Source organism: Pelophylax lessonae (assembly GCF_965119305.1).
Source record: "Pelophylax lessonae genome assembly, chromosome: 5".
NCBI lineage: Eukaryota > Metazoa > Chordata > Amphibia > Anura > Ranidae > Pelophylax > Pelophylax lessonae.
In genome coordinates, this window is record NC_138772.1 from 160,346,405 (window position 1) to 160,367,930 (window position 21,526).

Sequence of the window (21,526 nt, forward strand, 5' to 3'; positions counted from 1 at the left end):
CGCAATCCGATGACGTCAGTACGCCGTGACCTGACGACGTTTCGTCACAGATGACGTTTTCAAAGGTTATCAAACACATTTAACATCAAACTAATATGACCCCCAGGTGAATCATTCAAACATCTTTAAGTGTATTACCTGTGATTCTTAAGGTTTGAATACTTGGAGAAATATAGCGATCAGCTGTAACTTCAACTCCATTATGATCTAGTGTTATGAGAGCATTGTCATTTTAATAATGATGGAGGTTAGTAGAATTTTTAATTAACTTGATATTTTTTGTAATTCCCTTTTAAAAAAACACTGTTTTTTGACTACGTCTGGGGTCATGTTAGTTTTGTGCTGAGTTATTTCTAGGTTTTTAGGACAACATCCTAATAGATTAATCAGTAAGCTCAATTGTCTGTGGATGCTCACAACAATTGATTTTATTGTTTTTTTTTATTCATTTTTTTTTTCATCAAACACCCTTAGCAGAGGATAATACGTATCTATAACACCCTGCTAGAACAAGCTGAAACAGCTTGTGACAGAGAAAATACACTCTATTAATCCTGTCAAGATACAGTTAGATTGGCTAGAGCCCACTGCTGTCTGCAAAAAAAAAAAAAATGAATTCAGCAAGGACAATACCTTCCTACAATATATAATGCATGAGGCACGGTTTGCATATTGTATTGTAGAGAGCAAACAGTTTAACCACTTAAGCCCCGGAGGATTTGGCTGCTCAAAGACCAGGGCCTATTTTGCGATTCGGCACTATGTGACTTTAATGGACAATTGCGCGGTTGTGCAACGCTGTATCCAACTGAAATTGACGTCCTTGTTTTCCCACAAACAGAGCTTTCTTTTGGTGGTATTTAATCACCTGTGCGATTTTTACTTTTTTGCGCTATAAACAAAAAAAGAGCGACAATTTTGAAAAAATAACAATATTTTTCAATTTTTTTTATATGAAATCCCCCCCCCCCAAAAAAAAATGTAAAAATCAAATTTTTTTAACATTTTTGGCCAATTTGTTTTCTGCTACATATTTTTGGTAAAAAGAATTGCAATAAGCGTATTTTAATTGGTTTGCGCAAAAGTTATTGCTTTTACTAACTACGGGAAAGATTTAGAGCTATAAACATCTATTACATCTTCCAGATGTGGCACACTTTCTAAAAAAGTGCATAAACCCACAGGATATAATAGTAGTCTGTAGCTCAGTGCAGCTAATCCGCAGGAAAGCAACAGGTGCACTGCACTTCAACTGTGGATCAGTGTGAAAGCAGCCTAATAACCCTTTTTTAAAGATGCTAATGCTGTATGCCCATTGCAAAAGTGCAGTGTATATGCTGTTTATTTACTGTCTGCTTATTCTTCCATCTCAAAGTAGAACTTTAGGCAAAACTTTTTTCTTTTCATTTTAGATTTTTTTTATGCCATCTGTGTCCCAGTGCCGACTGCCGAGTTTTCCCTTCACTTCCTGTACCATAGCCAATCAGGAAGTGAAAGGAAATCCCTGCAAATTAGGGAAGTTTTTTGGGGATTCCCCTGGTCACCAGAACTGGTCACCCCATTGGAAGATTTCCACTCTAATACTTTTCTGGGGAGACATCCCAAATTTGGGAATTTCTTTAACTTACACTTTTAATGATAATAGTAAACAGGACAAATAGAGACGGTGAATCTCCTTAACGGGGACACAGACAGCAATAAAAACATACATGTGTTCTAATCCCTCTCCACCAAACGTAAAAAGTTTTGCTTTTAGTCATACTTTAAGCTATTATCGCTCTCCAGGTTGCATGAAAGGTTCCAGGAGAAGTGCCCTTGGTCTCACTCCACCTGGGACAGGAACCAGCACTACAGGGAAAGCGTCTGCTTTTTTGGCTCCTGCTTCCTCCGCGGCCACCTGCTTCCTCCGCTGCTGGGGCCGGCTCCATTAACTCTAATGCATGGTTCATGATCTGGGCTTGCCGACCCTCATCTCAGAGCATGGGCAAGTGCTTCCCTGACTTTTGGGCACAGGCTACATCAGAGGGCTCCACAGGCTACATGTGTCCTACAGGCCATGGGTTGAGCACCCCTGTTCTAAAGGAATAAGGGATTTTGAGCTACTGGTGATACTAAAATACTTTTTGGTTTAAGAAGGCAGAAGTGCATTTTTTATGAAACAGGAAAATCCCTTTGAGTCTAAGTTCACATCTATGCGGCTGTGCTTGATGTGTTTTTCCGGAGTGTTGTGCATTTTTAAACCTGCATTTATGATGCATTTTTGCATGCAGTGTTCATGCATTCTGCATTTTTTTTCTCTTTAACACATTGTGTATAGCTGGCTACTAAGGAGTGGGCTGGGAAGTCGGCCACTGCATCCTTAACAACCTATGAGTCATCAGCTGTCAGCGGGGAATGAAAAAAAATTGGCGGCAAAACAAATAATGAAAAAAACAACTCCCTTCTAAAGGGGACAAGGGCCTCTTTCCCAGAAACCTGGGCTGTGGTTATGGGGGTCTGCGGGCAGGGGGCTTATCAGCTCTTAACAAGGGGGCCCCCAGATCCCGCCCCCCATGTGAATGAGCATGGGGTTCATAGTACCCCTACATATTCACCAAAAAAGTGTAAAAGTGAATAGAGAAAGCTTAAGAGTTTTTGATAAGTCCTTTATTAAAAAATAAATAAACCGGTGTCCCCCAATGTAGATTCATCTTCAATTATGATGCTGCCACACTGCCAGGCCCACCTGGGAACGTCACCTGGGGCACCGCTCCCCTGTGACATTTGTGGCCCAGCATGAACCGGTCATAGGGAGGTTGTTACCAGGTGACGTGGATGGGTGCCCCCCCTTAACTATTAAGGAAATGTCACATTGCAGAGCAGGAAGACAGCAGAGCTTTTTTTTTTTCTTTTTTTGGGTCAGGCAGTGGTGGCGGACTTTGTGATTGTAGATAAATCTACATAGGAGGACATTTTTTTTTGTTGTTTTTTTTTTTTAATAAATGACTTGTCAAAAACTCTTTTGCTGCCTATATTCTTTTTTATACTTTTTTGGTGAAAGGGTAGAGGTACTATGTACTCCATACTCATTCACATAGGGAGTGGGGCCAGGAACCGGGGGCTCTGTTGTTAAAGGGGGCTTCCAGATTCCAATAAGCCATCCACCCTATAACCACAGGGTTGTGGTGATGAGGCCCTTGTCCCCATCTACATGGGGGACCAGGTGCTTTGGGGTGGTGGGGCAGACCCCCCTGCCCCAAAGCACTCCCCCCCATGTTGAGGGCATGTAACTTTGTATGGCCTTCAGGAGGGGGGGGGCTTACTCATCCCCTCTCTTTCCTGACCTGCTGGCCTGCTTGCTGGGATAAGGGTCTGGTATGGATCCTTTTTTTTTTTTTTTTTTAATTTTGGCATGCAGTTGCCCTTAAAAATCTGGACCCGAATTGCCTGGTATGGATTGGGGGGACCTAAGATAATATGACAAAAGGTGTGCTTATCCGAAAAAAACATTTAAAGTCAGAAAATGCTAAAATCAAAGTTCCTTAAATAGTGAGAAAATGTGAATAGTGAATATATAGGATGCGCTGTTTATGACTATTCCCAACTAAAAATGGCAACACTTCAACATGTGTGACATTAGAAACAAATAGATACTCTGAAAAAGGATCTCCAAATATTTGAAACAATAATTAAAGTGTATTAAAAACACCACAATTTACATATGTGTACTAGTTGAAAAAAAGCTTGCTAAGTACTTGCAAGTAATGAAAAAAATTTGCAAAATGTATGTGCTCCACAGTTCATATATTTGAATGAAGAGGAAATTACTCCAATTCCACATGCAATTCCACTGAAATGCTCGTAGTACAAACAGGATAGTTCCAAACTAGAAGTGCATCACCACTGTGTTGTGTAAATAAAATTAGCCGCTTACCAGAAAATATGATCCCACCAAGAGATCATATGCGTGCATGTAAGTTCTTCTCTGCAGACAAGTGATCAGCCAGCTTCAGGAAGCAAATCCAGGCTTGTTTTCCCCTTGATCTCATGTGTCACATCAAGTGGCATATAATGCAATTGAAGAGCCTCATACAATACTGTTTAAAACTAATTTATTGAATAAAAAGATGCACTTACATCAAAGACACTGAAATAGAGCAATGTGTGATAAAGTCTTTGCACGGCCGCCTGCAGAACAGTCCGCATACACTGACGTCACAATGCTAGCTCCGACCCAACGCGTTTCCTCTCAGAAGTTATAAACTGGGAATGGATTGGAGAGGACCCCATGTTTTTTTTTGCCAATTTTATTTATTCTTGTTTTTACATTCAGCTGTCAGTGCTGTTAAGAATGCGGTGGTCAGCTTCCCAGTCTGTTCCCTAGTAACCAGCTATACACATTGTTTGTTAAAGAGAAAAAAAATGCAACATCCAAAACACATGCAAAAATGCATCAAAAATGCAACACTTGCATTTTTGGTGCAGGTCCATTGTAGTCTATTACATGCAAAACTCAATCTGCTGTGGGAAAAAAAGTCCCTGACTCTTTCCAAAAACACACCGGCTGAAAAACGCATAGATGTGACTGTGTACCTTAGGTAATCATGTTAAATGGACTGTAGTGCGTTTCTGCAAACTGCAAAATGCACTAAAAAATGCATAGGTGTAAACGTAGGGTAAAAGATAACACCACAAGCAAGCATGGTTGAGGAGGGGTAAATAAAATTGGTTAATATAGATAAATAAATTATTTTCAGTGCCAATTTGACCAAGAAGACACATGTATTGTGGTTCTGAAGTAAGAGGAAGAAGAACACAAAGGGGAAATTAATTTACACAATACTCTTCCTGTTCCACTGACCTCAACTGGCTGGAATTACTTGGAGTTACCTTTTCAGAAGTCAGTTGTTCTAAGGAACTAATTTGTCACACCTGTGCCTCTGAGTTCTCATTAAAGATTGAGCGATAGCCCTAGCTGATACTGAAGATTATTTTTTGCTTTAGCTACATTTGAAACTCTGGGATTTCCCCTGGTGATTTAACTTAAACAGCATAACAGTAAGCATCGGCAAAGCTGTGAATAAATGTAAGCACCATCTCTTTGTAAAATTGTGTATTGTCAGCTTGATGAGACCTTTCTGATCACTGCCTTTACAGTATTCTTGAAAATATATTTTCATGCTTTCTTTGGAAGCATTTTCAAATTCATCTTAACAAAAACAATGAAAAAATAACAATAACATATTAAAAACATTTTAACACTGCATAGGCTTATTGTGATTATATTAGCTAAAACATTTGGAATCAAATAGTATAAAAATGCATATATTGAAATAAATGTAAATGGTGAGAGATTGATTGCTTAATGTTGTGTCCATGTCAATGGGAGTCTATGTATAGTATAGTCCTTTGTCTGAGAAGTAAATTGCCTCCATTACTCAAGGGTAATATAATTTCCCTATTAGTTTCCCGGCTGAACCTTCTTTTGTCTTACGCGCTGTTGTCAGAAAATGTATTATTACATACTAGAGATGTTCTTATTCCAACAAGGTTTCATAAGGTTCATAGTAAGCCTACCAACAAAATTAATCATACATCGAAATGAATGAAAGAACAGACAGATTTCTATTTTTTTAAATAATTTCTATTGGGTTTTTTAACAGAACAAGTTAAAAAAATGTATGCGGTAATGCATTCAGTCAAAATACAGAGATGCAATACAAAGTTACATAGTTACATAGTTACATAGTAGGTGAGGTTGAATAAAGACAATAGTCCATCCAGTTCAGCCTGTGTGGGTGTGTGTGGCCGTAATCATCTCACATACCCCTGAATGTTCTGATCCTTGAGATGTACGTCTAAGGGTCTTTCAAAAGTGAAAGAAAGAAAAGCATTAAGCCCCAAGGTGGAGCTAAAGAACAAAAAGTATATATTATACTGTAACGGTATAGAATGCATACAATTGCCTACTGTACTGTGCAATGAACCTTCATAAACAGATATTTCTGATCCGAGAATGATTAAAAAATGCAATAACACTGTAATGGTATCCGAGGGTGTTCCTATCCCCCCCAAGGGCACCCCAAGGGGAACTAACTGTGTCCCGGTGGAGAACAGACCACCACAAAGCAGTTAAGTAATGACGTCAGCACCACTAGAGGCTCAGGAGCCTAATCAGCTTTGTACATAAGTGTTCCAAACTGACCACCTAGCATGGAATTGTTGTATGCGATGTTCAGAATATGCTAGTATTTTTTCATTTTCGGACGATTCCTTCACCACTTGTAAAACTTCCCCTATGTAGGGCATTTCGCTGCCCTTCAAATTTCCTGGCAATAATTAATCTTGCCACAGAAAGGATGTGTTGGATGACTGTCCTATGATGGGGTGGGTACCAGTCTATATCTATACCCAACAGAGCCTGTTCTACTCTCACTTTATTGAATATGCCCGTAACTTTCGTAATTAGACGTGATACAGACGCCCAAAAGCTCCGTAGGGATACACATGTCCACAGAACATGTAGTAGTGTACCCACACTGCCGCCAGCACAGGTTGGACGCATTGTCGTAGAATTTTGCCAAGGAGTATGAGGTCCTGTACCACCGCAAGTGGACTTTTTTTGTATCCCTTCTCTAAAGTTTGTACATCTGGTCAGGGTATGGTTCAATTTGATGGCTCGTTACCATTGACTTTCAGTAAATACCTTCTGGAGATCACTTTCCCATTTTGAACAGACAGATTTCTTACAAAATATGTAGACATTGTTTCAATAAAAAATCCGATGTGTATAAGGTATATAAATTAAAAAAGCAGGACCTGGCCACATTTTGGTATTTGTGTACAACTCTCTGCTAAACAGAAGTTCAATAGTCATTAGAACGGCTTCTGTCAAACAGTCGTGCTGGAAAATCAGCATTCAATCACTGCATGCAGCCAATGGCTGCAATGCTGATCTGTTTATTGCAAAAGGGGGGAGTCCCCACTGGCAGAATATAATAGCGTAGTGGGGGAGATTCCTGCATCCACATCGCTTTGTGGATGCGGGGATCTGTGAGTTTTTCTTCTGTTCAACCTACTAGCTGGAAAAAAAAACTCTACGTGTATAGCCTGCTTTAGAGCCTGTGAAACAGAATGTACCTAATTATTTGATTTTGTATTTTTATATATTGATGGGTGGACCTTTAAATAATTATGTTATACAGCAGTCTAGACATAAAGACTCTCTGTGACCGTGAGGATGTCACACGATTACTAGATCCCTATGGGTAGGAATTTTTTTCTTTTTCATTAACAATTTTTATTGATTTTTTTTTTTAAAGTATAGAGATACATGCACTTTGCGCAGAGCAGACATTCATTTCATAGCACACTAAAAAAACAGTCCAGCAGACATTATCTAAAGAGAAGAAAAGGCATGAAGATAATGGAAGGTGCATCAACAAAGACCACCAATGAGAGCAGCATAAAACAAGTAATCACAACTCTAGATTAGCAGTGTGCTAGCAATAGAATATCAAAAAATAAAAGCGTGAAACGATATCTTTATAGCCTATGGACTTAAGTGCAAAGTATCCCAATGAAAAGATAAAATAGAAAAAAACTGGGAAAAACAGACAAAGAAAAAGAAAGAAAAAAAAAGGGAAGAAAGGGAAAAAAAGAGTAGAGAAAAGAAGGACTGCCACCACGACCCAAATCTTCAGAAGTAGGAATCTTTTGAATACAAGTGGACAGCTTGCATGCAAAATTACTTAAGTCAACCATACAGGAGGTTATGAATAAAGCTGTATTCAAGGGCATCCAGACACTTCACTATGATATAAAAGCATGGGTGCAAGAAATTACAGAAATGGAAAACCACATAGCCCTGCTGTGGAAAGGCATTGAAATTCCCACTGCCAAGCAAATGCAGTGGTTCCCAACGTTTTTGGCACCAGGAACCAATTTCTTGGAACAAAATGTTTTCAAGGACTGGGAAGGGGGGGGCAGGTTTTAGCGCTTTAATTATCCTGACACCATATAGTGTCAGGATGATTGAAGTGCATTATTTCTAATATTACATTGTAATATACAGTATATCAGTGGGAGCCACTTGCCACTTAAGCCTGACACCAGATGCAGGGTGTCACTAGCATGCCATCACAGCCACCAGATGCAGCTTGTTATTAGCCTGTCACCAGATGCAGCTTGTCACTAGCCTGTCACCAGATGCAGCTTCCCAATGTAGCCTGCTCCCACAGTCACCAGATGCAGCTTCCCACTGTAGCCTGCCACCACAGCCACCAGATGCATCCTGTTACTAGCCTGTCACCACAGCCACCAGCTTGTCACTAACCCTTCACCAGATGCAGCTATTCACTAGCTTGCCACCACAACACCAGATGCAGCCTTGCATTTTTTAAGAACCTAAATTTGTGTGTTTTTCTGTTTGTAGTGAAAGACTTACAACTTGCAGCCTCTCCCCAACTCTACAGAATCCAGCAGTCAGGAGTGGGGAAACCGGCACATGCACAGTTAGTATTACACTGTAATTACCACTATTGGATCTGCCTTCTCACATCTCATAGGATGGAACTTAAGATGTAGATGCAGAGTGGTTGGTGAGAGGCAATGATGTAATCTCTCTGCTCGCCCACCGCACCTCTTTCAATGCAGCCTGTGTGGCTGGCTGCAAACAGAGTACCAGTCTGTAGCCCATGATATACAGTACATATTCTGGCTGAAAGAATAGAAAAACTTTTAGAATCAGTTCTGCTAAAATAATCTCTGCATAATAGGCCTACCAAAGACCTATTATCCCACAAACCTAGTGAGTATTTGATATCATAAAATTCCTGGCATATTGGCCTCACTTTGCCATGGAAGGTGGACAGGGTACATTCAGTGGGATCAAAAGATCCTGATTGTAAGGCCCAAAGATCGATCATTGTAAGTATCTCAACTATACAGGCAGAATAGCGATCCTAAAGGTCTTCCACTATGCAAAATGATTTTTCCTGGACAAGCATACACTGCTTATCTTTGCTAATTATTCTGCCAAAATAACCTGCAAATTAAAAGCATTTAACCTCCCTGGCGGTATCCCCGAGCGTGACTCGGGGAGGATTTTTTAGACTAGGATCGGTATGCCCGAGTCACGCTCGGGGTAGATGTGCAGAGCGCGCAGCAGTGTCTCTTACCTTCTCCTGGCGATGATCTCTCATTGCTGTGACCGACAGCCGAGAGTCCCGCCGCTCGTCCGTCGGTATGATGACTTCCTAGTTCCGTTCCCTGCAGCAGCAATGCTGCATGGGAGCGGAACTGGGAGGGAAATTCAAACGTTGCACAAAACACATCACACATTTATATTATATATATATATATATGTATGTATATATATATATATAAATGTATATGTATATATATATATATATGTGTGTATGTATATATGTATATTTGTGTATATATATATATATATACACACATATATATATATAATATATATAACGCATGAATTATAATCTAATCAATAATATAATTTTATTATATATATTATATATTATATAATAAAATTATATTATTGATTAGATTATAATTCATGCATTTGTGTTTCAAATTTATCACATCTGGGATGTCTACTAGACTCTTGTTTTGGTCAGGTTTAAGTCAGTAATTACTAAGAATTGTAGGCCTATAATACATAACGCCAAATTTCCATGAAAAAAATTGTACCGCTTTTGGTACATAATTCCTGACATAATCATACCGCCAGGGAGGTTAACAAGGCCCAATGAACCCTATTCCAGAAAAAGTTTAAATTAGCTTTAGTCTATCAAGCAACTCTCCATTTTCAAACCCCAGATGAAAAAAAAAAAAAAAACACTTGTTCACCTTTTTAAGACCGGACTGCTTCACCCCCTTCAGATTTTAACGCTGTCATATTTTGAATGACAATTACTCAGTTATGCAACACTGTATCCGTATTCATTTTTATATATTTTTTTAGACAAATATAGCTCTCTTTTGGTGGTATTTAATCACCAGGGGTTCCTTTTTATTTTTAGCTATATAAAGGAAAATGTAATTTTTAGCCACAAGTTTTTGAAAAATGCAGGGAAAAAAAGAATTTTTTAACACTAAGTTGTCAATTTTTAAGATATTTCTAACACACAACATAGACATACTTTGAATTTCACCCCAAAACACACCCTTCTACTCCTCTCAAGTATGACGATACCACATGTGTGAGACTATTGGTCACAGTCTAGCCACATAGAGGGACCCAAAATCCAAGGACCCTGACTACCTATGACATTGTTGGAGTCCCTGGAGCACCAAGACAATACCCATAAAATGACAACATTTTGGAAAGCAAACACTGAAAAGTATTTTTTATGGCACGGTGAGTCTTTTAAAAACATAATTTTTTTTGCCACAAGATATAAAAAATGTGTAAATAAAATTGATTTTTTTTTTTTTTACACAAAATTGTAAATTTTTAAGATACTTCTACACAATAATAATATTTCAGAACAATATGCTACTATTTCCTAGTGTGCAATGCCATATGTGTGAGTATGCTTCACTGTTTAGACTGGGACTTATGTAGTGGCGATCAGAAAAACTGTTGCTGGATTACACTGGTCTGGTGACACTAGGACTGGTGTGGCGGTGATCAAGAAAACTATTGCTGGCTGTACTGGCCTGGTGTTTTGGCAATCAAGAACACTGATTCTAGCCACACTGGACTGGGGACACTGTGACTGGCACAATTGGGGCTTGTTCACACATTAAGTTGGGGGGCAGTAAAACCTTGCAGTTAAGTCATGGTTTTACTGCAATTCAACTGCTAACCCTTTTAGCTCCAGAGGCAGCGGCTGGAGGTGTACACATGCTGAAGCTACAATGCTTTGGTTTTGCAGCTGTGGCAAGAATCATATCCCCTGTAATCCCACTGATCAAGGCCCATTTAAGGGAATGAGGGTACTTGTGCATGGTCAAAGGGGTTAAACCAGGTGTTAAGGAGGCAATATATCTCACCAACTATCAAATGCTCCCAGAGGAGTGATCCAAAAATGTATGGCTCTTCAGAGAGTATGGCGCATGCAAAGTCCTTATGGTGACTTAGGCTGGCCATACATTATACAATCTTCTTATCCAATTTTCCTTTATATTTACCAAAAACATATAATATGAGTTCAAACCTAAACACTTTCATGTGCATGCAATCAGGAATTCCCTTGTACTACATAGTTGAAGGTAAATCTAAAGAAATTTGAATAAGAAAATTGTATATTGTATGGCAAGCCTTAGGCCCTGTTCACATCTGATCGTTTTTCAGCTCGTAAAATGCTAATTTTTGAAGTCTCAAAACGCCCAGCAAGCAAATTTCCATTAATTTCAATGGCCCCTGTTCACATATGAGCATTTTGTCGCCTGAAGCAAAAGGGCCTGAAGCTCAAAAAAGTACACAAGCTTCTTTCTTGGCACATTAAAAGCATTTTTGTTAGATGTCAATGTCTGCCTCCAAACACCTGCAAAAAATGGCTGAAAAACACCTGAAAAATGCCTGAAAAAACAACTGAGAAACGCCCAAAAAAACTCCTGAAAAATGCCCAGAAAAAACTCCTGTGGCAGTGTGGCAGTGAACAGTGACACTGTGACTGGTGTGATGGTGATCAGAGACACTGTGACTGGAGTGGTGGTGATCATTCATACAAGACCTAAAGAACCTGTTTTGGATTGGGGTAACCCCACATGTTTTATTTTTTTAATTGCAAACAATATTACTATCACACACACATTCCTGTGGTAGGCTAGGAAGTAGTTGGGTGCTGCAGCAACAGCCAGCTGGAAACTGGTAACATTGTGGAACAACCTACTTATTGCTAGCACTGGGGATCTTCAAATAATGTCCAAAGGTTTTATTTAAGATGATCACATCACAGTGGAAGAGTGAAATGTAACTCGCAGGACCCCTTCATCAGGCATGTGTTTTTTTTATTTTTTTAACTGTCCTGGCTCTCTTTCTTATCCTGGAATCCCTGAAAATGTAAGTCAATAGGATGAGTGAAATCACTGGTTGCTAAAGATTCAACAGTGCCTGCACCTGACAAGGTCCTTAACAATTATTGACAGTGTGAAGCTGTGATGTATAATAGTGGTAATATTACCAGTCTTATACTTGATGTTCAGGCATTCAGATCAGACCAAACATTATACTCATCTATATTTCTCAAATTAACTGTGTTTTTGGAGTGAGCAATTGCTCAAGGTATAGTATATTCATCGATGTATGTTTTACATCTGTATTATATACTGAAAATAATAATAAAAAATGTTGGCTGAAAAAAAAAAAACAATGAAATGTTGTGGCTTCACTGTCATCGCCATGTTTCTGAAGACATTGTGAAAACATTGTTTAAACTGAAGTATTAGAAAACACTATGTAAGCCACATACCTAATGATTGTCTGTATCATTTAATATATTTCATTATTCTTTGTAGGGTGCTGTAATAACACCAACGATGGACCACACCATGTCAATGCAGCCAGCCAGTATGATGGGCCCTCTAACCCAGCAAATGAATCACCTTTCATTGGGGACAACCGGAACGGTATGACTTACATGACTAACTACATTGTTGATGAAAAGCAATAATGATCTCAGCGGCTTTAGACAACTAAGATAAGGAGACTCAATTATATTAGCACCATCTAAAATAACCATAACATGTTAAGGACAAAACTAATCTTGAAACACCAATGGTTAAATGAAAAAATAGGTATCACTCATATAGATTTTCCAACCTGTTGTACTCGATTTTTGGTTTGCCTTGGCAAATGATTTTTTAGAATAATGAATAATTAAAATCTAAAAGATGTTTGTTTTTTCATAATGCCGACAACTAAGGATGTTTGAACACCCTAAAATTACACAAAAAATTAAATGAGAAATCAGGGTTTGGGCCCACACATTATTGGATGAATGAAAACAGTATAGTTTCAGTGAATTTGCTAAGAGAAAATTTAATTTGTGAAGTTAAAGCTCCCTTAGTTTAGACATTAAGGTTCAGCTGTGTTCACTTCAGACACTCCACAATGTGCATGAAATCATCAAGTTGTTTAAGCTTCCTTGCAGAATATTAAATATTTAAAGTGAAAACTGTTTCACCCTATGTATTAAGCTAAGGGACCTTTCATCTTACAAAATGGATTTTCATTTACATGTAGGTATTTTAACAACTTTGAATACATAATAAAATCAAATAATTAAATGACTTGTATACTTCTCATACAGGGAGACTAATGCCAAAAGCTTGAACCAGCAAGCATATTACATTTAACAAGGAACATCTTTAAGCTATTTTTCAGGTTTACTATTGCTATTGGTGAAATTGTTACTGATAAAAAGGCAAAGTTACCTTTCCTGGGGACTTCAAGATAATATTCATTTAAATGATGAACCCCCTACTTACTACTAACACATTGGCACATGGTCTAAGCTATCTATTTGCCCTTTAACCACTTACCGCAAAGTAACGTAGATCTACGTCGGAAAACTTTGCTTTGCAGTAGTATACCGGGATGATGCCTGTAGCTAGAGACACCATCCCGGTTCCGTGGTTTACAGCCAACGGTCGGCTTTCCGTCAGTAATGACCGATGCAGCTCAGGAGCCGCTCGATCGTTACCTGGGTGAGCGGGAGGGGATGTCCCCCCTCCCGCCGCCTTCCGTGACTTTACATGGGGCTCCCGTCCCACCCGGAGCCCCGAGCACCCAGCCGGCACGTCCGCCGACTGTATGGAGTCCCGATCAAAGCCGGAAACGGCATCGATCGGGTCTCCGATTACGTAACCCGGAGGCGGCGTCCATGACGTCACTTCCGGGTTACTGTGCTGCAAAAGGCGGCAAATTTAAAAAAAGGCTGTATGCAAAAATGCAGTTTTCAGCGTTTTGCATACATGGAAGTGTAGTGGAGGGGTCGAGGGTCTTTTAGACCCTCGATCCCTCCATAAAGAGTACCTGTCACTGCATATTGGTGTCACACTCACAAGGGATGTTTACATTGCTTTTGTGCAATTTTAAACCGTAACATGTTGGGTATCTATTTACTCGTCGTGACATCATCTTTCACAATATATATATAAAAAATGGGCTAACTTTACTATTTAGTATTTTTTAAATGCCGTGAAATGTGATTCTTCAAAATGTTTCCAAAAAAATGGCGTTTTATAGACCGCTGCGCAAATACCGCGTGACAAAAAAAATTGCAATGACCGCAATTTTATTCTCCAGAGTCTTTGCTAAAAAATATATATAATGTTTGGGGGTTCTAAGAAGTTTTCTAGGAAAAAATACTGGTTTTAACTTGTAAACAAAAAGTGTCTGAAATAGGGCTGGGGCTTAAGTGGTTAAATATTTAAGTGTTAAATTCCCTACTTAAACATTTTATATTGGGGTCTAGCAAGCCCAAACTGAACAAATCTACTGAAAAATCCTAGGAAATTTGAAGGCCTGGCATTGCCACATTTTACTTCATGCCAGTTGGCTTTACAGACTTCTCAAGTTTTCCACTGATGCACTGCTGAAACCCCCAGTTTATGCCTCTATTGCTCTCGACAATACTTCTTCTCCTCCAGACATATTTGCTATTAATAATTGCAGGAAAAGGTTACAGAAGAACTACCATTATCCAACCTAAAACTAGAGAATGTAAAATCTACTGCAGCTGTGCATGGTAGCCAATCCTCTTCTAATTTAAGTTTGTTCAATTAAGCTTTGACAAAAAAAAACCCTGGAAACTGATTGGTTTCTATACAGAGCTGCACCAGATTTTTGCACTCTCCAGTGTTAATAAATCCACCCTGGTGCCTAAAGCTATGGGGCATAGCTATGTGCTACCTAGATCTTGAGGGGGTTATTAGCCACAGTTTACTTTGGCAGAATCAATCTTTGCCATGGCTTTGCATGGTGTTGACATGATATAACTATTTAGCTCTGATTTTAACTGGTAGTTACCTCAAATTCTTTTTGGAGCTAAAAAAAGATTTTATTTTGCTGATCTTTATTTTTACTGATACCTCCAGCCTAGACATACAGCCACCAGACAATTTGGGTCCATGTTTCCTTGCAGAAAATTGTTTTGCTGCCGCTATGCTTAGGTTTCCTCCAACAAGCCCGGCTTATAAAAGCAAGATTTTGCGGGAGGCTGATTTGGGTCTTGATGATAATGAGACCTGAGAAGGGGTTCTAACTAGCCAATGTTTAGTCTCCCTGAAACTTACTGATACGCTCACTAATCATTTATACTATTTGATTACAATTCAGTTTTCAAGATAAAAATCTTATAATCCATTAGGTCTTAAGTGGCGAAGGGTCACTAGCTCTTTTTTCCACTTTCTCAGGTCCTGCCCATAAATATAGGCTTACTGGAAGCAAATAATAACATTATTACAATACATCATGGGTTCTCTGTTACCACTAGACCCTTAGCTATGTCATCTGGGTCCTCCTGAGTTTTTCAGTAAAATTTTTACCTGTTCACATTTAGCAGGAGATATTGTTTACTGCCAAGGAATTGATTGCTGAGGTGTTGATCCACAAAGAGCAATGGAAAGGGGAGACTAATAAAAAAGTTCCCCAAAATAAATTGTTCTATGACCACAGTGGTTGCACGAAAAACTTCTACATTAGATGCAGTTCCTACTTGATTTTGAAAAACACTCACAAATGTTTTATTTAATACATTTCTTCTGTGCATGCTAAATTTCAGAGACCTTGTCTGATCTATTCCTTTGATTCAATAAGTACAACATAAGTGCATCTTTGGTGCATAGTTGTTGTTATTTTATACCCATTCCAATACTAATAAAAGCTCTTTTGGATAAAAAAAAAATGTTTTTCCACAAAGATCAAAGAAAGTCCTTTTTTGTATTCTATTTTATTATTATATAATTTGCTTTCTAGTACATGACTGCTGCACCTATGCAAGGGACCTACATTCCCCAGTATACTCCTGTGCCTCCAACAGCCGTTCAAGTTGAAGTAAGTTGGCCAATTCATGTCAACATTTTTCTATTTTCAAAAAATAAAATAATCCTATTTGCCACTGATCTAAAAATGTATGTTAATAGCCCATTATATGTTCTATGTAAGGTGCTGCAGGAGTTTGGAACAATGAACCATGTGATCTAATCTCTGTATGTATGCAGTGAGAACTGTGCCTACATACTTTGCTTCAACCTTCATTTACTAGTACTGGAAAGTGTAAAATCTGGTTCAGCTGTGCATGGTAGCTAATCAGCTTCTAACTTCAGCTTGCTCAACTTGTTCAATTAAACTTTGACGGAAAAATAAACTGGAAGCTGGTTGGTTTCTATGCAGAGCTGCACTAGATTTTGAATATTTCAGTTTTAGTAAATCAACTCCCAAAGCAGCTCTATAGCCAAACAAAGATCTCTCATCCAATGTCATAATAAGTAAACATAAACCTTACCTTTTTTTGGATGTTTCTAAAGCAGACTCAAGATACATCTATCCACCCAGGCTTTCAGCAACACCTAACAAAACATTGGCTTCAAATGCCCCAGCGCTAATCTGATAAGCACTATCAGACCTCAGGGAGAATAGAATTGCTATTATTATTAATATTACTTTTGATTGTACAAGGATCCAATTGTAACTAGTCAAATGATCAAATGCCTACAGCCTACAGGGAAAATTATCCAATCAGCATCTACACTATATTACCAAAAGTATTGGGACACCTTCATAGACACACTCCTAAACCTTGTAGGCAGCCTTCAAAGAAGAGTTGAAGCTGTTATAGTTGCAAAGGGTGGGCCAACTCAACAATGAACCCTACAGACTAAGACTGGGATGCCATTAAAGTGAACATGCGTGTAAAGGCAGGTGTCCCAACACGTTTGATAATATAGTGTATGTTTAACTCCTTATTTTCTATTAAAGCAAAGGTCTTTTGATCCTGCGACCTGACACTGTGGGATTTAGCAGTTTACCAGGGAAAGAAGTATCAATTTATTTAGCTTCCCCAGAGGCAGGTAAGTTGTATGTAATACCCAACTTTATGTTGGGCAGTGGTTGCAAAGAAGTTCAGGCTGATGTTTTGAAATAGAGTAGCCCCCATTTTTGGCCCTCACCTCTTGTATCCGCTTGATACTAAAGCCTTAATGATTGATGTCAGCATATAGGCCAGCCCATACCTGAATTAACAAGCTGATATGCTTTTGGCTTGTATATATTTATTACAGTGTATACAAGAAGAATGCAGGGGACCATGGGTATCTCTCACTTTCATTTTATTTTGCTATTGATATGCCGGAACACATTTTTGTTCTAATTTTTACAGGGTGTTGTTGCTGATACCTCTCCTCAAACAGTATCTTCTTCATCACATGAAGCCAGTGGGCAGCAGCAACAAATACCTGTAGAGACAAGCAATGAACATGCATCTGCATACTCCTACCAACAGACTAAGTAAGTATTTGGTAGGTTTTAAAGCTAGGTATAATTAAAGTGAACCTGACCTGACAAAAGGTTTTTCTAGGTTAGCAGAAATGCTAGTCTTTAAATTGAACCCTCACACATCTTCTACAGCTATTTGTAGGTGTCACAAGCTGCATCTAACAGTATTTCTACATTAGGTTCACTTAAAAGGAACTATGATCTTAATGTGTTATATTAATGAATAAATTAAGTTTTATTTGTTAAAATAAAACTAAAGCACATAAAAAAAAATGCTCATAGAACAAATATGGTTGCAATTACAGTTAATGGAAAAGCTACTGTCAAGAGGATATAGAACAATATATACATCATAATACTTTAGTTTTTGTATTTGAAACATAATGTAAATATTTGTAAGACATATCCATTATGGTGTTGTAGTTCTCTTGATATTAGTCATTGGGGTGCATTTATAAATAATAAAAAAAAATAACTGCATGGCTATTCGTCCATTGAAACTTCTGGCACATTGATTATGTGCAAATAAGGAAAAATTTAGTGTTCTCTTCTTATTTCCTATAGAGATTAAATGTTATCCATTCATCAAAATTAGAATGCTGTGGGAAAAATGTATTATGGTCATAAGATAGAGCTGAGAATCATAGTGAATAAGTATATTCTTTAATTCTAGCTCCTGGTCATAATGCAGTGGGGCTGATTTACTAAAATTGGAGAGTCTGGTGCAGCCATGCATGGTAGCCAATCAGTTTATAAATTGAACCTCAGTATTTGATGGTGGGGTTTCTCCCAGGTACTATTACACTTGATTAAAGTTTGAAAGGCTGAAGATTACTAGCAGCAAAGGGGTAGCCAAGACACCCATCATACATATGGCAGTAAAATTAATTTTATTTATAATTACTTTTATTATTTACATTACTGAAATTTGGATTTTGATGTATGCCTTTTTAAATAAAATAAAAAAAATAGAATATTTTGAATTAGTTTAGAGATAAGCCATATATTTAGTAGCTGTGTTGTATGATTTTCAATATTTACTTTTAAAATGTTAAATGTTTTTTAATGTGCTCTGTTTCTTTTTGCAATATATTTTCCAGACAATAAACAGGACTGAGAAATGTTGTTCAGAAAACCTTGCCTTGAATGGATACACTTCATCTAGAAGTTGACTTCCAGTTTGCACAGGCATCAGACAAAAGCTTTTTTTCCCTTTAATTTTTCTACCTTGCTCAAAGTGTTTTTTATGTGCCGTGCAAAAAAAAAAAAACAAAAACAAAAAAAATAAATAAAAATAAAACAAAATTACACAAAACTAGAAAAAAAAAAGTTCCGCTATGTTGACAATTTTATTTTTGTTACTCTTTCTTAATGAACACACATAATGAAAACATACTGGGTTGTCTTTTCACCTGGAGCTTGACGATCATTGCAAAAAGGAGTCGTACTTTAAGGACAGCAAAATTGGTATCAAGGGAAAGCATTTCTGACGAAACCATAAATGTCTTCCTTGTTCATTAAGCTATCCATTTCTTTCATTTATTTCATGTTTTTTTGTCAATAGGAAAGATTATCTTGAATTCTTATTGCCTTAATTTTAAGGACATCAAACAAACCCAGAGCAAAAGAACAGCATCTGGATAAAACAAAAGGCATGACATTGACCATCTTAATAAAGGACTCTTGTTGGCATTTCTTATGGGTTCCTAAGGGTAAAATATTAGATGTAAAATTTGACATTCAATTCAAATCTTCATTTGAAGAAAAATTTTGCTGATAAAAAAGACTATGATGTGTGCAAGAATTAAAACAATATGTGTGGACTTTTATGAACTTTCTCTTAAGTGTGAATACAAAATATAGATGGCTGTAGGTTTTTACAAAGGTGTCAATGAACTATGAAAAACAACTGCATTGAGAAAATGCAGATTTTTTTTTTATTATTTGAATGGTGTTTTTTTTTTTATTTCATTATTTTTATTTACAAAGCGTGATCGCTACTAGCAAAGGCATTAGTGCTTTCTATTTGCAATCTTTTTTATGAGCTTAAAGAGATTTTTAGTCAGCTTTGCTTGTCATATTGCAGAAAGTAGATTAATAGTGTTAACATGTTAACATTATGTAGGAATTCATGTTTAAAAAAGCAAAAAAAAAAAAAAAAAAGCAATAGATAGAAGAAATTGTTGACAATTTCTGTAGTATTTCCTAGTTGTGATCAAATGCAGCCTATGGATGGCCAATTTTATACCAAAGATGAAGTGACGCCCTAACGCAGTTCTGAAGACAGTGTTTTTTTCTTTTGGTCTCTTTTTTTTTTTTGTTTTTTTGACCTATATGGCCGGACCAATTTTTACTTTCTTCTTGGTTTAAACTATCTTCCACTGGTACTTTATGTCGTACATACAGTATTGTTTGTAAGCTATGGTGAGTTGGTACATGAAAAATGTGCTGATTATTATAGCCTAAAAAAACAAAAAAAAACAAATACCAACTATTAATTATGTATGGCATCCCCCAGTTTATTGTTTTTTTTTATAGTATAGTCTGATATTTTATATGGCTTCCAGTCTTCCTTTTTTTCTAACTAGACTTCTTTTGAGTATCTAATTTTGTTAAATGTACATGCAACAACAGTTAATATTTATGTTTTAGATGCTGTTTGTTGTTTTTAACATAACTCATTGACAATCATTTGACTGGTATCAACCAAACAGTAATTTATTTGGTAAATTGAATTGCCAGTGAAATATGCATTTTGTATCTCAATTAGAATGGCAAACGTTATCATTCAAATGAGGTAACACCTGAATATTAGATTCAAAATGCATAGAATAGGTCATGAAAGTGTGCAGATCAGATTGGGCATTTATCCATTTCCAATATCAGTCACTGAGTCTTGTAAAATATATGTAATGCTGTATTATTAGAACTATTTTGATTCCAGAGTTTGTTTTTGTTTTTTTTTTGTTTTTTTTAATCATGTGAGAAATTAAGCTAAACTCCGGACTCAAAAAATGTTATGTCCCTAAAAAAGAATCTCTACCGATATTGGAATCCAGTGTTTTTTGTGTAAATGTGTCTTATCTTGAAAGAATTGTTGATACACTTGCAATGTATAATGACTCACTTTCCTCCAGTGATAAACCAGCTGATTGCTGTATCCACCTGGTTCTCTTTATGCATTCTGACAGTCTACATGCCCCTTTGAAAGACACGGCTACAAGAAATGTCGATGTGTGTCCAGTGAGATTCACCCTCCGAATTTATTCAACAAACTGCTTCCATGCTTCATTGACTTTCTGTTCATCTATGGATGAACCTCACCAAGGTTGTCACCAATTGTATTCCTTCCTGCTAGTCCCCAAAGCTGTGGACTTATAATTCAGTAGCAGGTACTATGTCTTAAGGTTGTGAACACCTTCACTGCCCTCTGCTGCAGTTGCAATTTTTGAACATACACGATCATGTGCCAGAATTCAAATGAAGATTAAAGCTGAACTCCAGACAAACAGCTAAATATACAAATGACATACATTCACTGTATGAGAATTGACATGTGATTTTGTCCAGCCAGTGCGGAGATTTACACAGCTCTATCGGTCTGCACTACAGCTAAGTTAATGAACCAACATTTTTCTATTGCGATTAATCTATGTAACTTGGTCACCTCTCTACCATCAGCTTGTGCCTGGGCAGTAAAGGAGCAGCCTAATGATGAGGTCATCACTCTCTACATGTGTAGCCTCTTCCTTGTCAGCACGACAGGAGCATGTAAAAGAACCTGATTATCTTGTAGTCCTGATTCTTCATTCCTCAGTGCTGCATTGCATGGGATTACAAGAGTCTAAAGACAGATCCAAGCACTGACATTTTTTGCAATAAAAATTACATCTATTTAAATTAACCACTTCTGGACCGGAAGGATTTGCCCCCTTAATGACCAGGCCATATTTTGCGATTCGGCACTGCGTTATTTTAACGGACAATTCGCGTGGTCATGCTACACTGTACCTAAATTAAATTGATGTCTTTTTTTCCCACATATAGAGATTTCTTTTGGTGGCATTTGATCACCTGTGC

General features: G+C 37.6%; 1 protein-coding gene across 2 annotated transcripts in view; it reads left to right on the plus strand.

Annotated features, from left to right (window-relative positions):
- RBMS3 (RNA binding motif single stranded interacting protein 3) overlaps nt 1-18,751 on the plus strand; it is an 882,638-nt gene extending 863,887 nt beyond the window's left edge. For both annotated transcript variants that reach the window (XM_082258270.1, XM_082258271.1), the window contains exons 11-14: nt 12,466-12,576; nt 15,929-16,006; nt 17,331-17,458; nt 18,547-18,751. In XM_082258270.1, the coding sequence (XP_082114396.1) occupies nt 12,466-12,576; nt 15,929-16,006; nt 17,331-17,458; nt 18,547-18,553 (324 nt within the window). In that variant the 3' untranslated portion in view covers nt 18,554-18,751. The remainder of the gene's footprint in view (nt 1-12,465; nt 12,577-15,928; nt 16,007-17,330; nt 17,459-18,546) is intronic.
- The last annotated feature ends 2,775 nt before the right edge of the window (nt 18,752-21,526 follow it).